Source organism: Syngnathus floridae, chromosome 15, assembly GCF_059516105.1.
Source record: "Syngnathus floridae isolate MCC-2025c chromosome 15, RoL_Sflo_1.0, whole genome shotgun sequence".
Classification (NCBI taxonomy): domain Eukaryota; kingdom Metazoa; phylum Chordata; class Actinopteri; order Syngnathiformes; family Syngnathidae; genus Syngnathus; species Syngnathus floridae.
In genome coordinates this window covers 4,807,515-4,826,918 of record NC_142427.1, presented here as the reverse complement: position 1 = coordinate 4,826,918, position 19,404 = coordinate 4,807,515, and the positions used below count along the sequence as shown (strand labels likewise).

Below are 19,404 nucleotides of genomic sequence, written 5' to 3'. Positions count from 1 at the left end.
AGAAAAGAACAGCAGTGAGTGGGTTGAGGTGAAGAAAAAGTGTAGTCAGAGATTGGCGGTAGTGGCTCACCTGGGGATTAGGGCAGGTGCACAGAGCATCAAGACATGAGTGGGCTCACAGAGTGGGTGGGTGGATGGATTGTGTGTGAATGTTGTTCTTGTTACCTCTAGTGTTTAAAGTGCAGACGGTGTTGCTAGGATACGGGGAATTAGATAAAATGCTCTTGATTGAAATCATACAAATATTAAGAATTATAAGTTATTTATTTTTTACCAATGATTGTCACACACACAACTGGGTGCGGTGAAATTTGTCTCTGCATTTAACCCATCCCCGAAGGGAGCAGTGAGCAGCAGCGGTGCTGCGCCCGGGGATCATTTGGTGATCTAACCCCCCAATTCCAATCCTTTATGCTTAGTGCCAAGCAGGGAGGCAATGGGTCCCATTTTTTATAGTCTTTGGTATGACCCGGCCGGGGTTTGAACCCAAAACCTTCCAGTCTCAGGGCGGACACTCTACCACTATTCCACAGAGCTGGTTAATGACATGATTAGGTGATCTTGCCAGTGTCTTGATCAAGTGCACACTGTCAGGAAGCAGCCTAGTATATTTCCAACAACTAATAGCTGTTTTTTAGTAGCTTGCAGTAGGAATTTGAGCTTTTACCCTCTGGTTCCACACAAAATTTCACTTAGGTATCAAATGAGCCAATAAAAGCAATATGTCAAGAGGAGAACTTGATCAGATCTCTGAAATGGCATTCAGAATTAGCAAGGTTTTGATATTGCGAGTTACGGTAATTGAATAGTCTTCGCACTAATCGGAATGTGTCAAGACATCCGTTCTTGCACCCAGCAGTCTGCAGACAGTGAGTGATGGAGCATACAGACAAGTGAGTGAGTCATTGAAAGTAGAAGAAAGGAAATCCAGACTTATTATTTTTACCGTGCAGAAGATGTCATGATGAGAAAGAGTAGCGAGGTCATGCTGTCCCTTTTTGATCTAATATCTATCTTGTGATAAACTTAGAGCTAGCCTCAGGGCTATCCGAGTCCTGTTGGTTTTGTTCTCATCAAAGCCCTCCGGGTTTTTTTAGTTAGCTCTGCTGGCAGACTGAGGAAACATTTTGTTTTCTCGTGAGTAAAACAACATGTACATAGTAGCATTTTTATAGATGACTTGCTAATGTGAGGAATTATAGAAAAGATCAAGATATGAAATTTGAATTAGATGGATGACTTCCTTCAAGCAAATTATTGAGTAGTCTGGATTGTATATTTGTGGTAGCTGCTGCATGTTTAACACTAATCAGACCTTGTTGACACATTATGAAACACATCTTTGTTTATGATTGTCTACCCTATGACAATGCTTTAGTACAATAATGTGTACAGTACAAGAGTGCTAAGTCCTTCCCACACTGGAGGGGATAACAATTCATAGCTCTCCATTGACTATCAATTGCGCCGTGTCTCATCCCCCTGTGTGCAAAAACAATGCTTTAAAAGCTCCTGTGTGTTGGAATGAAGAATCATCAACCGGAGAACAGAAAAGAAAACAAACAAAAATGTGAATCTGCTCAACCTTTATCCTTTGTCAAGACTAACCCGGATGAATTAAGATTTTTGTGGTAAAATTATAACAACAAGCAACATATTTCATGATATGGATTTCCAATCGGCATCGTTGCCCAACAGTTTAAAAGTGATTTATTTCCTATTGCTCTCAAATATGCCTGCTATGTTGTGCCAAGGCTAGATTACATTTAACCAAAGAGGCAAGGTTAGCTGTAAAGACATCACTCTTAATTATGAACGCGTGTGTTTTTATTCACATTAGTGAAAGGCACATTGTCTGTCTTATTTGTTACCAAGCTGCTTTTTTTCTTATTGAAGAAATGGCCATTTCAATGCATTACTATACTGGGAGCCATTGCAAATTTAGTGAGGCAAAACAAGGCGCCTGCAAGATAAATAATGAAAGCTCAGAAACTGCTTTTTTTGTTTAACCCAATCTAGTGAACCAAATTAAAGTGATTTCTTGTATCTTACCATTTTTCTTAGGATGGAAATGGGAGGAGGTATCAGCATTTATTATGCTAAGAGATCAGACAAACATGGATGAGATCAGAATTCACATATCTGCATTCAGAGCACTGATGGAGCATAACTGCGTGAAAAAAATCAATAAAAAAAAAAAAGATCGACACTGCGCCAAATATATGCAACTTGCATAGAAAAGCATAAGATGAGAGTTGCATGTGTAAAGTAGCAGTAGCTTTTGACATTTTTACTTAAGTGACCTCTGCCCCGAGTTCCCTGTGAGTCCCAAATGTAAGCACAAACTAGTCAAGTCTTAATGTTAAATGCTTTTCAGTAGTGAAGTTGAGAATTGTCAGATTAAACACACTCCATTTAGCTCTGTTAATGGCAAATGATTATACCAATCATTTGACAAATTGGGAGCAAATGTTCTGTTCTCGTTGCTGCGGCAGTCTTATCACTTCTGCCTTTGGCATTTTTCTATCATGGCGATGATTGTTCACCCCTCTCATGGGTGGAGTTTTTAGAGAGTGACGTGTTGGGTGGTCTGTTACTCCTTTTGAGCAACGCAACACCCAAGCAGAATGTCGACAGTTGACAGGCCCTCTTGAATTCCATTTTCACCGTGACAGCATAAGAGGCACATAATGTGTTGTTTGGAGGGTTGTTAGCTCCACAACTGCATCATATAAAAATGAGAATTGCTGAAATGTTTATCTGAATATTGCATTTTATATTTTTCCTTTGCTGACAGTTCAATAATAAGATGCAGAGGTTAACAATATTAATTTGTTTCAACATTGTGATCTAGTGACTACCGAAACTTATATAATTATTAAATATTGGTTTAAGAGAACACACAGTATGGTTTTGTCAACAAAGAGATTTTTGAGGGTGTGCTCAGAGCATCTCTGCAGTGATTTTGTTCAAGCCTTGGTAATTACAAAATTCAATACCTCTTGTTCTTTATAAATCAAGTTAGCACATTGATCTACCAAGAAGCCGTCCTAGAACAACAGTGAGTGGGCCAGGAGAAAATAGCATCATCAGTCTTTTGAAGTTAGCAGCACTTTGCTGCATTTACAGTTATTGCAAAGCCCATTTTTGTCCGCTGGGATTTTTTTTCCCTTGGACTGCTGGATTTTATTAGCATCATAATATAGATACCTGTACACAAAACTGCACTTAGTAATGCTTTTATTTTGAAAGAAACTCATTGAACTGATGCCATTAAACTGATGTCATTCCAACCCTGCCGTTTGTTGGATGTTACCAAACCACAATGCAACAGGCAAAGATAAATGAATCCGAGCTAGAGATCTCTCCAAAGCAAACTATCTTTTGGAAGGTGAAATCCAAAATGTCAGCGCTCATTCCCAGCAGACAGCAGGCAATGTTTCAGATGTTGTATGGTTCAGACTATTTTTGTAGTGATTGACTGGCATGTCAGCAACAAAGCAACCGTCAACAGCTGCTGAAATAACCCCATTTGGGGTTATAGCTGTTTGTTTTATGGTTTGATTTTTGTGGGTCAGGATGCAGAAGGAACATCACTTAGAAAAGAATATTTAACAATGTGCCAAAATGGAATATCTAGGGACATAGTCTGTTGAAACCAGGACATATTCATCTATTTCAAAGAGCCCTCTGGACTCCTACTGTGTCACTGAAACTAGAGGCGCAGGCTACATTTGAAGTTAGCTCTCAAACAATTCCTATTATGACAGATTGCAGAAGGATTTGGCTCTTTAAGTCAATCAAGTGAGTGGGCAAGGTAATGCCGTTTCAGTGATGGCTTAGTCACAACATGATGATGATCTTCGAATTCTTCACCAGATGCTCAGTTTCGGTTTTTCTTTAAACCATCAATCTGCATCACGATGCTCAACAATATATGTGTCTTCATCCACTATGCAGGTAATGAAATCCTGTCTGGCTCAGTATACCTTCAATTGAAGTGCTAGCATCAAAATCATTACCCCGCAACAACCAAATATCTCCAGCAGAATGTCAGAGGGAAACATAATGCTCAGACCATTAGTCAAGCAGTGGACAAATAATTATGCCTTGCACTATTAACCCAAGAAATGAGAAACGCATAGTAGATAGGGTGCAAGAGAGCGATGGATTTGATGGGTGGGGGGGGGCGCAAATAACAGTATGACACAAAAGAAATTAATCCTGAATATCCACCGCTCCCTGTGCACCTCTACAATTGAAGGCTTAGTCGGTCTCGTCCATTCATGAATCACTGGGCCTTGGAGACACACCGGAGCAAAACCACCAGCGCTCATAAATAAAGCAGCAACTTACTGCTCTCGTGCCAATGAGTCATACAGGTCTCTCATTCACGGGAAAGCATTTTTAACCACCCAAATTTCTTCTGTTAACTAGCTCGCTTTTTATGAATAATATGTTTTCCAAACATTTGTACCAGTAGTACGTAAGCTTGATGTTGTGTTTATAATTGGACTCATTTCCAGCAATGTCAGTGTCTGCACCAGCACAAAAACAACAACAAAAAAAACAACATCATTGTAACAAAACATCAGAACAAAATTGCAGGTGTGAAAAAATAGATTTGACAAAAATGTTACTATCCTACACGGTAGGGACGTTGGGGGGCATATCAATAGATGGATGGATGGATGGATGGATGGATGGATGGATGGATGGATGGATGGATGGATGGATGGATGGATGGATGGATGGATGGATGGATGGATGGATCGATGGATCGATGGATCGATGGATCGATGGATCGATGGATGGATCGATGGATGGATAAGGAATTGGATGCAGATAATAATAAAAAAAGCATGATTATATGCATATTCATACAAAGTGTGGAAGTAAAATTTGAATGGATGTATAGTGAGTACAATAAAAACATAATCGGCAGCTGTGTGCCGAGGTAATTTTTGATGGGCGATTTGCCCAAAAACGGGTTGTTAGGAGTTAAGTTGGATAAACAGCCTTACACTGCGATGGTGGAAAGCTGATTTTTCTTTATAATCTCAACACTGCTTCCATTATACCAAGAACAGAGGCAGTCACCATTACACACACACACACACACACACACGCACACACACACACACACACGCACACACATACGCACACACACACACATACACACACACACACACACACACACACACACATATACACGCGCGATCCTCTTTGCTTAGGGGAAAACCTGGTTTAAAGATTAGATAAGAGGCATGCATTTAATTTCATTTTATTGATTTAGAGTGGCCATCTGGAATTTGGCTCCTGCCATCGATCTGAGATAGATGATACAAGATGGTTATCAGCCCCCAACAACATTGTGTTTGAAGATGTAAAAATACTGTAGCAGATTTCAGCTCAAATCAGCGGAGAGGCTTCACATCAAAATGTCACTAAAATGCCACTGGGGAAATTGAGCAGTTTCTTTCCCATAAGCCTCTAATGTTTGGAGCGGGGAGCACAGCAGAAAAAAATCCTGCGGCGGTTGTTCATTATCTTTGTCAAATAACACTGCTATCAAACCAGGCATATCTGGTGATTGCTTTTTGGTCACTTTAGATTTCTAATATGAACAATGCAGCTTAAAGTGGCGTATGTAGCACGATTCATACGTGTTCAAGGTTCTAGCAATTGTTTTCATTCAATGTATAGTATGTGAAAAATGAGTGCAAGACAATAGGATAATTTTTCTGCCAAGGCTGTGTTGGAAACGATTACTGAGAAGTTAAGCTTGTTCTTTCTTTAGCATGATAATGGTTATGATAACTTTCACCTGTGCTCTCGAGTCATTGGTGCCCTTTGCATGTGGTTGATCCCGGCCGGCTACTTTGAGATCATGTTCGAGTAGCAACGAGCCTTTCAGTATGCTGATGGACAGGGTCAAACGCCACAATCTGTATTTATCAGCAAGATACTGTTCCTGTGCTGTAAATGCGATTCTAAAGCCTCTTTATCCTCTTTCTGAGGATTTGCAGTATAGCAGATGACATGTGAGTCTCCCTGCACTTAAGCCTCACTATCAGCAGCCCAGTGGGCTGGCAACATGTGAAGGGACATAGTTTCATTTTTTTTGTAGGTATTTAATTTGAGCTTACGTTCTGGAAATCTATGTGGCTTTATGCTGCTTGGTAAAAGCTTGTCTGCCTTGTTATGAGTGAGGCATCCAGTTGATAAATAAAATCACAGTGAATTAAAATGTTTATGGAATTTCAGCTATATTACATCACAGTCAAATAGGGTTGTCCTTTAATTTCCACAAACAAGAACGATTCTGATTTCTACTCAAGGTTAACTCGAAGCAAAAAAACCCACAGTCAAACCAATGGAACATCATCGTGACTTGCTTTGGGAGAAATTACCAAGGACTTTCAAAGGTAGTAAATACAAATACGAATGACCATTTTATGACCTTCCTATGTCATCCTTGGGAAGTCTGCTTAAATGGTTGATTAACAGAATTTAGGACCTTTGCATCAAAGGTTGACACGGGAAGTCAGTGTACTGATTTGTTTGGCACGGTTTGTATACCGCATCCCCTTCCCGAGGCCATTTATTAGCGTTTGTGTGACACAGACAGGAAATCGAACCAACAAATGCTCAACATGGTCTCAGAAGCAAGTTTCATTTCATTTCATTCAAATAGAAATGTTATAAATATACATACAAATAACTTATATTGTATAACAAACAACAAGATATAAAAAAAATTGGCAGTCAATCTTCTAACTACCTAAAAGAGACTTCATTGGGAATAGAGTTTGAAGATGCTGTAGGGACCAGGCAGCAAGTCGTGTTGAATGGTATGCTGTCAGAATCATGTCTGTCTAAGCTTCAGGAATCTCGGGAGCTAATTCTGTTTGATGTATTAACCATGATGAAGGGGGGCAGGGGCTGTTCGTTCGCAGTAGTGTGAGGATTTGGGTACATTTTGTCTTGTGCATGATGGGAATGCAAGTTTGTCCACATACTTTTTCATAATGCTTGTGCCGACTGATAAATTACTAAAAGAGAAACTACAATTTATGTTGTTTGATGATTTAATGATGCATATGTGGGATTGGGAGACTTGCTCGCTACTAATTCTGCCATTCTATTAGATTCTTATTTGGGCTCCTTGGTGTAAATCTCAAGTTTGTTTAGCAGAAAATAACAAAAGCAGATTCTTCATCTCGTCTACACATAAAGCAATCTCGACTCAATAGACATTAGACCTAAGCCATTTTAAAGCCATATATATCAACCCGGCTCTCGGTTGACGTACGCAAACAGGAAATGTGTTTTCAAACAGCAGCCAAATAAATCAATAATTCAGAGGACTAAGGTATGGGACTGATCTATATATCCTATCATAGTGTGTCACCTCGCCGTCCACGCCTTTCATATATTCGATTCCATATGTGTACACCACATTCATTAAAACTACTTTGAACCTGCGCATTTACTTAGTTGGCCTTCATAAAAGCTTGTATTATTGTCTAATAAGAATCTAAAATAAAACCAAGTGTTTAATTTGACACTTTAATTCACTGCCGAGCTCTACTTCTGTTGCCAAGCAACCATGTTAAGGTGCACACAAAAGGGTCATTATAGATATGAGATTTCTTTAGCACACCTCTTAACCTGTATTCATTTCTCCATGAAAAATTGCACAATTATGCTTTCAGATGATTCTTTAGAATGTGTATACCTGTATGTGTTGTCACTAATGCAATAGAAGTCTGCATAAAATAATTTCCCGGCAGTAAATTCACTGACATTACGCTCTGATTTTTTTCTGGAACACAATCAGAGGAATCAAGTTGAGCTCCTCTTCTTATGCATCTTTTAGACATATGTTACTAACAGGATCTGACAGCATGGCCCTGAGTATTTAAATGGTTCATGGTGCTTGTACTGTGATGTCTACGATACGACACAATGAGCCATAAATATGTCAGTTTTGACTCAAATGAAGAGAGAAGGCAACGGAGTATTCATGCTAGATGCTTTTGCTTTGGGGCTTTGTCTAAAGCCCATTTTGAAAGACTCTGCCAAAAAATCATCAGAAGATTAATCAGATCTGTCATCAATATCATATCAAATCTGTATCAACTGTATTTAGTATACCCCCCCGCAGTACCACAGCGAAAGATGCTCTGTGATCGGCTCACGTTTTTTTCCCATCATTTCAAAATGAGAGCGCCTTCTTTTAACGCGCTCTAGGCAGTCAACTTAGATAATAGATTTCTTTTTTTTTTTGTGGCATTCATAATAGTGTCTGTTTTGCTGAGGCTGAGAATCTAAGGCAATATGGGGCATACATCAAATATGTGTTCATTAAGTCCCTAAACACGAGGGATGGAGGCTGCAAGTTGTTGTTGGCTGCTGTTGTATTTGATGAGAAGCAAGCTTGTTGGATCCAAGGGGGGGAAATGATTTGAGGCAGGAACAGAGAGATGCAGTAGCATTTAATTTGCATGAAGACAGTGAGGCAGAGGCCATGACTTTGGTTTTATATTCCATTGGTTTTCTGAGATGATTTCAGATTGCAGTATAGTTGGATTACACATCTCAAGCTCCTAAAGGCCACAAACTCAACATACAAAGCAGTTCACTCAAACAGCTTAATCTCTTTATCTGATGATTGACAAGTTGTTTTTCTGCCTGGATTCTTCTTGACTGTTGGAATTTTCCAGAACATATCCTGCTTCTGCACTGACTGGACAGCCAGACATGAAAAAGGTCATTGTGAATCTAATTAAGCATGACTTTTTCCTCTCTCTCACTCTCTCTACAGCGTCTTGGTAACATTGAGGAGCATCAGACCACTCCATCTAGTTGCATCCAAATAATTACTCAGAATGCAAGAATGAGATGCACACACATTCTTCGGAAATAATCCAACGTTGAAATTGTATTGCCAATCGAATCGCAGGGTAGCAAATCTTGACAAGCAAGATGCTATTATTAGCACGGCATATACATAGGCATGCACATGCACTGGGAAACAGTGACTCACATGCAGACAATATTAGAAGAGGGGGTGAAATTTTAAGCATAGTTGAAGGATTTTTATCCCTTTTGCCCAATCCAATTATGTTCAACTTCAAACAAAACCTAAGTGCATGCACGCTTCTCATCCAGATGCTGCAGCAATACTGTAGATATTAGCTCTGACGATGGGAACTTTGAGAGGCAATAAGGTATCCAGCGGGGAGAGGACATCCAGGATTAATTTCTCTTATGTCTGAATCTTTACATACTAATTTCTCCTTTGTTTATATCTCCCTTCTGGCATGATTGACTTTTTCCACAGTCTGTGTGGAAGATGTGTTTAACAGGATAGCAAACGATATGTGATATATTAGAGGCTAAGTGGCAAGCTCATACTTACTTCAGGTAAGACCTTGAAACCAGCCTTGTTGGATTCATTAGTTGATGACATACCTGACACAACGACAAAGAGCTGTTGTTATGGCAATCTATGTGTATATATATATATATATATATATATATATATATATATATATATATATATATATATATATATATATATATATATATATAAGGTCTGCTTACAAATACTGATAGGATTCACAATTGGGATTCTTTTAAATCGCAGAGGGTATTCAAATATTTAGTAATTTTGTGTAGTGCTGGTAAGCCTGCCTTTGCTTATAGGAATCGTTCTGCACCTGTTCAATTTAACAATGTGAGCTACTGTGGTGTCTGCAATGCAGTTATTCTATAAAAACAGCTTGGCTTTGTCATTTGGTGTATATGAATAGAAGTTATAGGCGACTTTTGTGTTCAAATTCAAAGGCAAATACAAAGCAAAACTTTCTGTATTCATCTGGACATCTTCAGAACATCTCTGGAGTCTGGAAGAATAGTTTCTCACTTTCTGTCACCATGGCAATCTGTCAACTTCTCCTGAGTTTTCTTGCGCTTCCTTTTTTGCTATTTTTCCTCTTTTCTGTTTATCTTCTGCATCTTGTTATTTATTTCACTGCCCTCTTATCATTTGTTTCTCTGCATTGACGACTTATCCTTTTTTGGAATGTAGTAGCATGATTCCTACAAACCTCAAGCAATGGCAAGTGATGACTTTTCTTGTCCTTTGGGCTCAGATAGCATATTTTGTCCCTGCTGTTTAAGAAAATGAGGGTCACTCTAAAAAAGAATTCATTTTCTTAACCCAAAAACTAATCAAAATGTTAATCCGGTGCTCTTCCCAATTAAGTTTTCCCACTGATCCCTTTCTATATTTTCCAAAAGCTAACGGCACCAATCTCCCGCGACGCCAAAGCATATTATATTTGTCTACCGCTTTCCTTCATCTCATTCCATTTTGCTAGAGGATATATTAATTGATGTATTTAGTGTGTTGTTAATTGACTCTCAACCACAATGTGTCTGTACCTAAAGAGAAAAATAATTTGAATCTAATTTTGGGAAAAACTGTATGTTAGTAATTTTGCAACTTTGTGCAACCAAGCATATCATACGGAATAGGACTTACATATCCTTTCTACTACCACAATTACATCCTTAAAATCATTTGTAGTTGCTTGGAAAAAGAAGTTTCTCCTAAATGGTGGGGAGTGTGTAGAATGTAGATCAACAAGTTTAATGGAATACCAGAGTTGTCAAATCCAGGTCCAGAAAGTTGAAACCCTCCCACAGTTTACTGATAGCCGCAGGTATTTCTAATTTCTGGGAGCTCATTTACCTGCCAGCTCGGCTGATGAAAAGCACCGGTGGCAAAATCCAAATTGTGGCAGAGTTCCTTCTATTGCGACCTGGATTTGACACCTTAGCGGAAAACAAGGTGGGCATCTTAATTTTATATGAATCAATCAACTGGTGAAATTAAATTAGTTATAGTGAGTGACGTGGTTGGGCATTCAAGTGCTTTTTCAACCTTATTCTGACTCACTGAATTGCTTTTAAATTTATACCAAAGTCTGGATGAGCATCCCATTTTTTTCATGTATTGTATATTGAAAGACAATTAAAATTGTTCAATTTGATGGCCCACGTTTTGGGTCCTTTTTGGTTTCCTTTACTGTTACCACAGAGCAGTACAAACATTTCTCATGGGTTTACACGTATTGCAGTCGAAACAAACAATATCATGGCATTCCTCTACATTACCAAATGGTGCAGGCAGGAGGATGTGTTTGCGCTTGCAGAAAACCACTGTGTTTTTGATTCTTGTAGACCAGTTCTGTTTTACCAATGGATTTTTTTATTCAGGCATTTAATATGTATTATGACTTTGTTCAAAGCGAGCTGCCATTGTTGCGAAGTTTCTACGATTTTGCTGTTGCAAGGGAGCGGGAATCATTACTAGATGATGGCCCGCAGCTCACCACGGTGAACCAAGCTGAATATTTTCCCCGCACTGGCTCGAAACGTGTTCCACAGTCAGACGTGTCCTTGTAATGGAGAATAGACATCCATAGCTCATCGCAGGACAGAGGGGCTGACGAAGAGCTTTTTGTCAATGGGTGATGCATTCACGGCAGCACTCCCACATCCTGTCATATGGAATGGCGTGAACACGCCGATTTGTCATTAGATATGGCAGCTATATTCACACTTGGTGGGTCCCGCTGCAGTAATGCTTGATTTTACTGTAACAACATTATGGTATTTCAAGGCCAATGCTTCCAGTGAGATGAAATTCTCTTTGGAGGTGGGAGAGGGGCGTAGTGGAAAAGAAGCACTCCAGAATAGGTGACACAGACAGTGAAGGATGTGAATTCAGTCTTGCCTATCAAGACCATTAGGGCCTGTGTGATTGTTTTTTAATGCATTCACTCTGGTCGTTTTTTCTCTCCATTAACAGTATGTGAACAAAGGGACTTCTGGTCTTTATCCACCTCCCTTTCCTCATCCCCTTGTCTGATCACTTCATCCTCCAGCCAAACCCATGCTGACTCCCGTGCACTCTTCTCTCCTCCCCGCCTCTCGCTTATGTTCCTTCCCTCCCCCCTCTGCAGCGTGTCCCCTAGTTTTCTGGTAGCTGTGTCTCTTTGATAATCCAAGACTCTTTGAAGACTCCAATTCCACACTGCTTGCCTCCGAGCTATTGCACCTACAAAAAAAACAACAACTGTGTGTTTGTGTGTTTGTGTGTGTGTGTGTGTGTGCGTGTGTGTGTGTGTGCATATGTGTGTGTGTGTGCGTGTGTGTATGCGTGTGTGTGTCTAAAGAGAGACAAGAGAGCAGTGGAAGGGATGTGAACATGATGGTGGAATTAAAAAGAAAAAGTATACACATTTTCTGAATAATGCCCTCTGTCTATCCGGGCTTATATGCTTGCTGGATACACTAAGGGGTGCACTTCTTCTTTGTCAACTTTGTCGGTTGAGCCAATTTTTCTGGGGCTTTGCAGGTGGGACCTCATTGATGCCAGCATATATACAGTAAATGCCAGAGCCTGTGAACTCCTCTAGGTATTTTTCAACGATATCTACCATTTCTCGATCTACATGTAACTGATTCACATATATACTGTCAGATGGGTCACAGATGTAATTAGTTTGGGCATTCTAGAAATGTCAATAGTTATCTTTGCTAAAGTAATTTCCTCTATCCGCTTTGTGTCACCAGCGTATTTTTACCTTTTCGGTGGAAGTGGCTTTGTGACTCGGCTGCTATGTTCACCGTTGTTTCAATCTTTAGTCCCTCTTCTTCCGTCTTTGTCTGCAGCCCTCCCTGTTTGACTCCATCATGCCGCCTCACTTTGGCAGAGGAGCTTGCCACTGGGATTTTGAAGAAATTGAATTGAATTATGAAAGAATTCCTCCGCAGCACGATTGGCATCACTCCCTCCACACAATATAACATCATTGCCATATCTCGCAGTGTGGGACGAATGAAAATAGGCCTTGCACCATTTTTTTGGCTCATCCTTTTAAATTGAATTTTTCATATCACGGGGGGCGCTGAGACATCAGCCGTTTCCTTTAACATGGGCAGGAAACCCATTTCATAATATCTCAGTGACACATAACTATGATTCAGTAGGAAATGGCTGGCTTCCAGCTTCAGTACACATTGGCTATACCGCAACGATAGGTAGATAAACTGGACCACAAAGGTTTTCTTCAGTTTGAAATTTTAAGAGTGTTAAAGGAGAGCATCCTATATCACTTTTTTTTTGCTGTGGAAAAAAGGAAGAGGGCCTCTCTTGCATAGTCATACCAACTCAAGACATTCAACCTCTAAAGCTTCCAGTTTTATTTTATCCGAAGAAAATCTGTTTTTTGCAGTTGTTTTTTTCCCCCAGTAGCAAATTTCACTTGCAGAGTTGGTGATTATTCAGAGTTATGAAATGTTATGCTTTGAGCGTGTTCCTGAAATTGTTTTCAGCATACAGAGTAACACTTAAGTCTGCATTTGTTAAAACTCTAAGAAGGAATTGGGCAGGCAAAAAATGCATGACAAAAATGTATTGTAATTCCTATAAGAGATACACAAATAATAATAATAATAATAAGCATGAATACAACTAAACATGTTGAGTGTCATTTCTAATCTAGACGTTGAATTGTTCAATTATGGGAGGTGACACAGACCATTGAGCAGTCTGACAACGTGTGGGAAGATTCAGCTTGCTGCTGGGTTTGGAGCTCATGCTGCCTTCTGAGCAGGCCGCCTAGGATTTTTGCTGGCTGTCCAAACTATTCTACTTGGCTAATATTTACATTTAACACTATCCAAACCAGGAAGTTATACAGAACTTTGGAGTGCTTGCTATTCTTGAGGGAAAGTGATCAAGAATGTGTACTCACAGATACTTCACACTGCTGACTCTCTCTGCGGCAGCCGCATTGACAGGAGAGTTGCAAATGCTAAATCTACCTCACCAACCACTCTGCAGAAAGTAAAAAGGTGATGGAGTTGATGAGAAAGCTATAGCATCTGCATAAGAACCGGCGGCTCAGTACTGGCAATCAGTGAGGCTTGGCTGAGTGACAGGGCACGTGGTGGCAGAGTGGTGTCAGATAGCTTTCAAGAGTGGACTGAATAGTTGGTGCAGTTGGAAAGCACGGCAACAGTCGGGTCCTATGTCCCACTAGGGAGCAGTGGTGCAAATCAGCAGACACTGCACTGATTCTGTGGCCCCTTTCATTGACACTGTGCAGTCTAGACAATAGTTTACACCCAATAGATAGAACAATAATAATACTCCTCAAAAGAGAGAATCCTTAATACTGAGTAAACAACTATAGATGGATGGAGGGAGGGAGGGAGGGAGGGAGGGAGGGAGGGAGGGAGGGAGGGAGGGAGGGAGGGAGGGAGGGAGGGAGGGAGGGAGGGAGGGAGGGAGGGAGGGAGGGAGGGATGGATGGATGGATGGATGGATGGATGGACGGACGGACGGACGGACAGACAGACACACAGACAGACAGACACACAGACAGACAGATAGATAGATAGATAGATAGATAGATAGATAGATAGATAGATAGATAGATAGATAGATAGATAGATAGATAGATAGATAGATAGATAGATAGATAGATAGATAGATAGATAGATAGATAGATAGATAGATAGATAGATAGATAGATAGATAGATTCTAATTTCAAGACTCCTGCAGATATGGGCCTAGTATTATTTTCTTATTTCTCAAGAAAGTATTTCTTATATCTTGTTCTGTTGGCAGATATTTTTGCTTATTTCCGGTATTATTTTTCTCAGTTTATCATCTTTTTTCTTAAAATTTCCAGTGCAATTTTTGCTGTGAAACAAATTCATTTATCCAATATGTTTTGTGGAGGTTGGAATGTAGACATCCTAAATGTTCCGTCTTTCAGTCTTTGCCCCGTAGCTAGCCGCAATGCATGATGTAGTCATCATAAATGTTCCTTTTTTCAGTCTTAGTCCCGTAGCTAGCCACAATACCTAACCGATCCCCTACGACTGGCTCCAGTTTCCCAGAATCCAATCCTTCTGCTAGTCCCCTCCAGCCAAAGTGTTGTCTTTGTCTGCCTGACCAACTCTCCACTCCTGACCGGCTTCCCCTTCCAATCCTTCTGTCTTGCCACATCCCTGCAGCCCCGAGGCCTGGCAAAGGATTTGCTTTCAGTCTAAAAAGAGAATCTATTTCCCATCTCGGCAGCCTTTGCTAGTTATCATAGCCTGGAAACATGCTGAGTCTTTGGAGTGAAGCCTTGAGGATAAGTTTAAGTAAGAACCCATATTTGAACAACTAAATGCTACATTCACATTTAAATGATAGATTAGATGATGGCGGCAGTTTGATGCGCAAACGGAACTGGAATTTAGCAGTGTGGGACAAATAGAGAATTATACTTTATCTTATCTTATCGTCACTGAGCCGAATGCACCACCGACATATAGTGCATGGGATGTTTGATTAAATATCACAAAAAGCATACCATCATAGGGAGAATTATGATATGTTATCGGAATATTGATCATGTGATTCTTCTGTACAAGAGATCCTTCGAAATAGACTGCTCAAACACCAACAAGGAATTTTGTTAGAAATTGTTGCTCTTCACTATTTAATTGAAGGAATCCAAATAGCTTATTCTTATCGGTCCATATTAACCGAGGCTGTCTTTTCTTGATGTTGCACCGTGCATATAAATCGTAAGGACTATAAGGACCCATTGTTGGGTCAAAAATTGTTCGCTTCTATTTGGAATTCCACCTTAATTTCCATTAAACCCTAACGGATATACCCAAGACATTTTTATGTTGCATACTGTGTTTGATGTATGGACATATCAGCACTACTTGCAGAGAAAATATGATGCACACTAAAACTCAAATAAAATGAAAGATGAGGAGATTCAGCAGTGCAACACAGAAAAAAAAAGTGTTTGAGGGAGTCAGAGATGAACAAGAAACATTTGGAAGCCCTTTAACTGTATTAAGGAAACATTGTTCGGATCACTCCTCTAAAAGCATTTTCTCCAAAGCCTTGCATGTATGCACTAAAATGATGATAATTTGTATGATTTCCAGCAGGGGCTTTTGTTTGCCAGAAAAGTGGTTGAGACGGTGAAAAGCAGAGACTGGTAGTATCGATCCAGGCTGACGGGTCCGGCTGAGGCGGACCTGTTCTGCTGTCTCAGTGCTTTCCTGACTTTAACAAGAGAAGCACGTGTGGGGGTGGGCGTGGGGGAGTTCCATTACATGTGCATCGTACAGAGTCATCTTTCTGTTGTCGATCGGCGGTAAGTCACCATTAGTAATCTGATCTTTAGAAGAAAGAATTTAATGGTCCCCTAACTGTATTTACAATCCATTCAATTTGATAAAGGGTGTGATCTTGAGTGATTTATTATTTGCCGCCCCATTCCTCCCCAAGCCATTGATTTCAAGATTCCATCGGCACTCTCTTTCATGCATTTGCCCCTTTAATCTTTCAACAAATCTCATCAGCATGTAACAAGGAAATAGTGACTGTCAAAGTGTAATTGCGATGCTCCTTTTTATTCTCTTTTTCTCCCCAGCGTAGGAGACCTTAACGATTAATTTTCCGCTAAATCACAGTCATATTTCCTGCCTTTTCTGCTTTGTTAAACTTCAACATCTGTGGAAAAGTATGCTAATATGGGGATTTAGAATCTCATTGAGGTTTGTGGCCTGATCATTGGCATCTGCAATTTTTTTTGAAGTCGTAAGATTAAAAAAACAAAAAACACACAGATGAAACATGAATAATATTGCAAGAATTTTAGCTGTTTTGAGCAGAAGCACGCGCAATTAGCAGGAGAGTAAATCAATAATAAATAAATGATAACATTGTAAACACTACGTCAATACACGGAGGATGAATTATCACTTCACTTGCCAGACTTTGGCCATTGCTTTTCTGTCTCCAGCAAATTCAGAATACAACTTTTGTTGTCAGAGTAGATCTGCTTAGTTACCCGAGTTATAACCTCCTACAACTTGTAGTATATTCAAAGTGGAAATATGATCATCCAGTACGTTTAAATACAAAGACATTTATATTTCATATGATAGTTTGTGTTGAATAATTTCTACTGCTGTTCACACAATACAGCAAGCCATATCTTTTAAAGTCCTGTTACAGTCTAATAAAACAGAATCCCTTAGAGAGAGTAACTTTCAGCAATATTCCCAAATACATCTTGTGGTCAAATGTATCGCCACACACTCCTTCAGTTTGCTAAATTAACTAATCAATCATAAGTTGAGACAGACCTCTTAGTTTCAACCAAGAAAATCTTGCAGAAAGTCATCTCAAAAGAATATGAGTTGTTATAGCTGCCAAGGGTACAACAACTTGATATTGTCTTCCGTTTTCAGTTCCTGCAGGTGCAATATCAAGGTGTACCAGTACTTTCCTCGATACACTATTTCATCTCTAACTGCAAGCACACAACTTGTTGCGTCTCTCAGTGGAGCACACAAACAAAAGGATAAGTGTAGCTGTGAAGAAAAAAAAAGTGTCTACTGTATGTCTGTGTTTTGTAGCATCCCCATCGGAGAGTGACCTTCTCCACCGCCAACCCTGTCCAGGACCTGCAGGATGCCTCCCAGCACAGTTACTATGACAGCGGCTTAGAAGAATCAGAGACACCCAGCAGCAAGTCATCGTCTGGCCCTCGCATCGGACCCTTGACCCTGCCTGAAGATCACTATGAGCGAACCACTCCAGATGGCAGCATTGGCGAGAGCGAACACCCTGAAAACGGTACATTGATAATCGCACCCCCTTCAATCTTACCCTGATGAATATGGATTTAAATGCAAATTGCTCCATTAAGGGTTCTGCTGGTGTATGTTTTAAAAATATCTGTGTGGTTTCTTTTGTTCCTTGACAATTTGAAGAGTTTATATATATTTCATATAATAGTTTGTGTTGAATAATTTCTCCTGTTGTTCACACAATACAGTAAGCCATATCTTTTAAAGTCCTATTACAGTCTAATAAAACAAAATCCCTCAGAGAGAGTAACTTTCAGCAATATTCCCAAATACATCTTGTGGTCAAATGTATCGCCACGCACTCCTTCAGTTTGCTAAATTAACTAATCAATCATAAGTTGAGACAGACCTCTTATATATATATATATATATATATATATATATATATATATATATATATATATATATATATATACACACTGATTTATTATGGTGGGTTTGCATTACCTATCTTTCGAACCTTATTGTAATTTATCTTGAGAATTCCACTAAATAAAAATTGAAGACCACTATGAAGTTAAACTTAATGGATACCTCTGTATATAGCTAGAATGTGCGTTTCCAACCTAATTCTAAATCCTTTCCATATGATCGTTTTGCCCATCTGCAGAATGCAAGTTTTAGTCAGACAGGGCACTCTTTGTTGTCAGCAGCAGGAGAGCCTGACTGTGAATGGTGATGGAGCCGTTACAGAATGAAACGATGTCACAAGATGTGGGAGATGTTAGATTGTGACAGGAAGTGGGGACTAAGAGTCTCCGACATGCAAACCCATAGGATATGGAGATGTGATGATGAACCACGAACCAAGGATAGACCTAATTAAAATGTGATTCCCACTTCAGGGAGATAAGCTTGAGCCCAGATAAAAGGGAGGTTTAGACAGAAAAATCAAAAGAGACATCTGAAATTCTCCCCAGTTCCACCTGAATAGTGACATGAAGTTCTTTTTAAGCATTTGAGTGACAGAGTGACAGGCTGCACTGGTGCAGGCTTGTGTTCATCACAGTGGAGATGACTGGCAGGCATAAAATGAGGCGGGGAGCATGATGTGTCACTCTATTAAAGTAAAATCAAACACAGTATGAACCTCAGATTCCCCACCTTTGCATCTCTATGCCCCGCTAATATGGACAGGTATGTCTATTCTGTTACATAAGTTGAACTATAACAGCAGTGAGTCTATTTTTGTGGAGTGCCTTTGGCCTTGAGAGTGATATGTGATGCAAATGTGTGGCATTAGTCACAGTTAAAGCTTCTACATCTTGGAATTGTGTGCAATCAGTATCACTGAAAACCAAAAATGCTGGATTGTCCATAATGTTGAAGCAGATGAAGGTCCATACGTGTACTTGTCACCAGGACAATTATGACCAAAGTTCAATGTGGTCAGGTCACTTGTGGTTGCATGTCTTGGAAGATAGGGGTGGAGCTGTCAACTGATCACCACCTTGTTGAGTGTTGGCTCCAATGGTCGGGAAGAATGTCAGTCCGGCCTGACAGACCCAAACGTATAGTGGGGGGTCTTCTCGGAACGTCTGTCATACTCCCATTTCTGGCACAATGTTGACCACGTCCCGAAGCGGGCAAGGACCATGTTCCACCCGGCAGCCAACCTGAGCTTTGCCCTCAAAGTAATT

At 39.9% G+C, this 19,404-nt stretch overlaps 1 protein-coding gene across 1 annotated transcript in view; it reads left to right on the top strand.

Moving 5' to 3' along the window:
- pcdh1a (protocadherin 1a) overlaps window positions 1-19,404 on the top strand; it is a 54,984-nt gene that overhangs the window by 20,846 nt on the left and 14,734 nt on the right. The window contains exon 4 of the mRNA XM_088399431.1: window positions 17,531-17,750. Within this exon, the coding sequence (XP_088255557.1) occupies window positions 17,531-17,750 (220 nt within the window). The remainder of the gene's footprint in view (window positions 1-17,530; window positions 17,751-19,404) is intronic.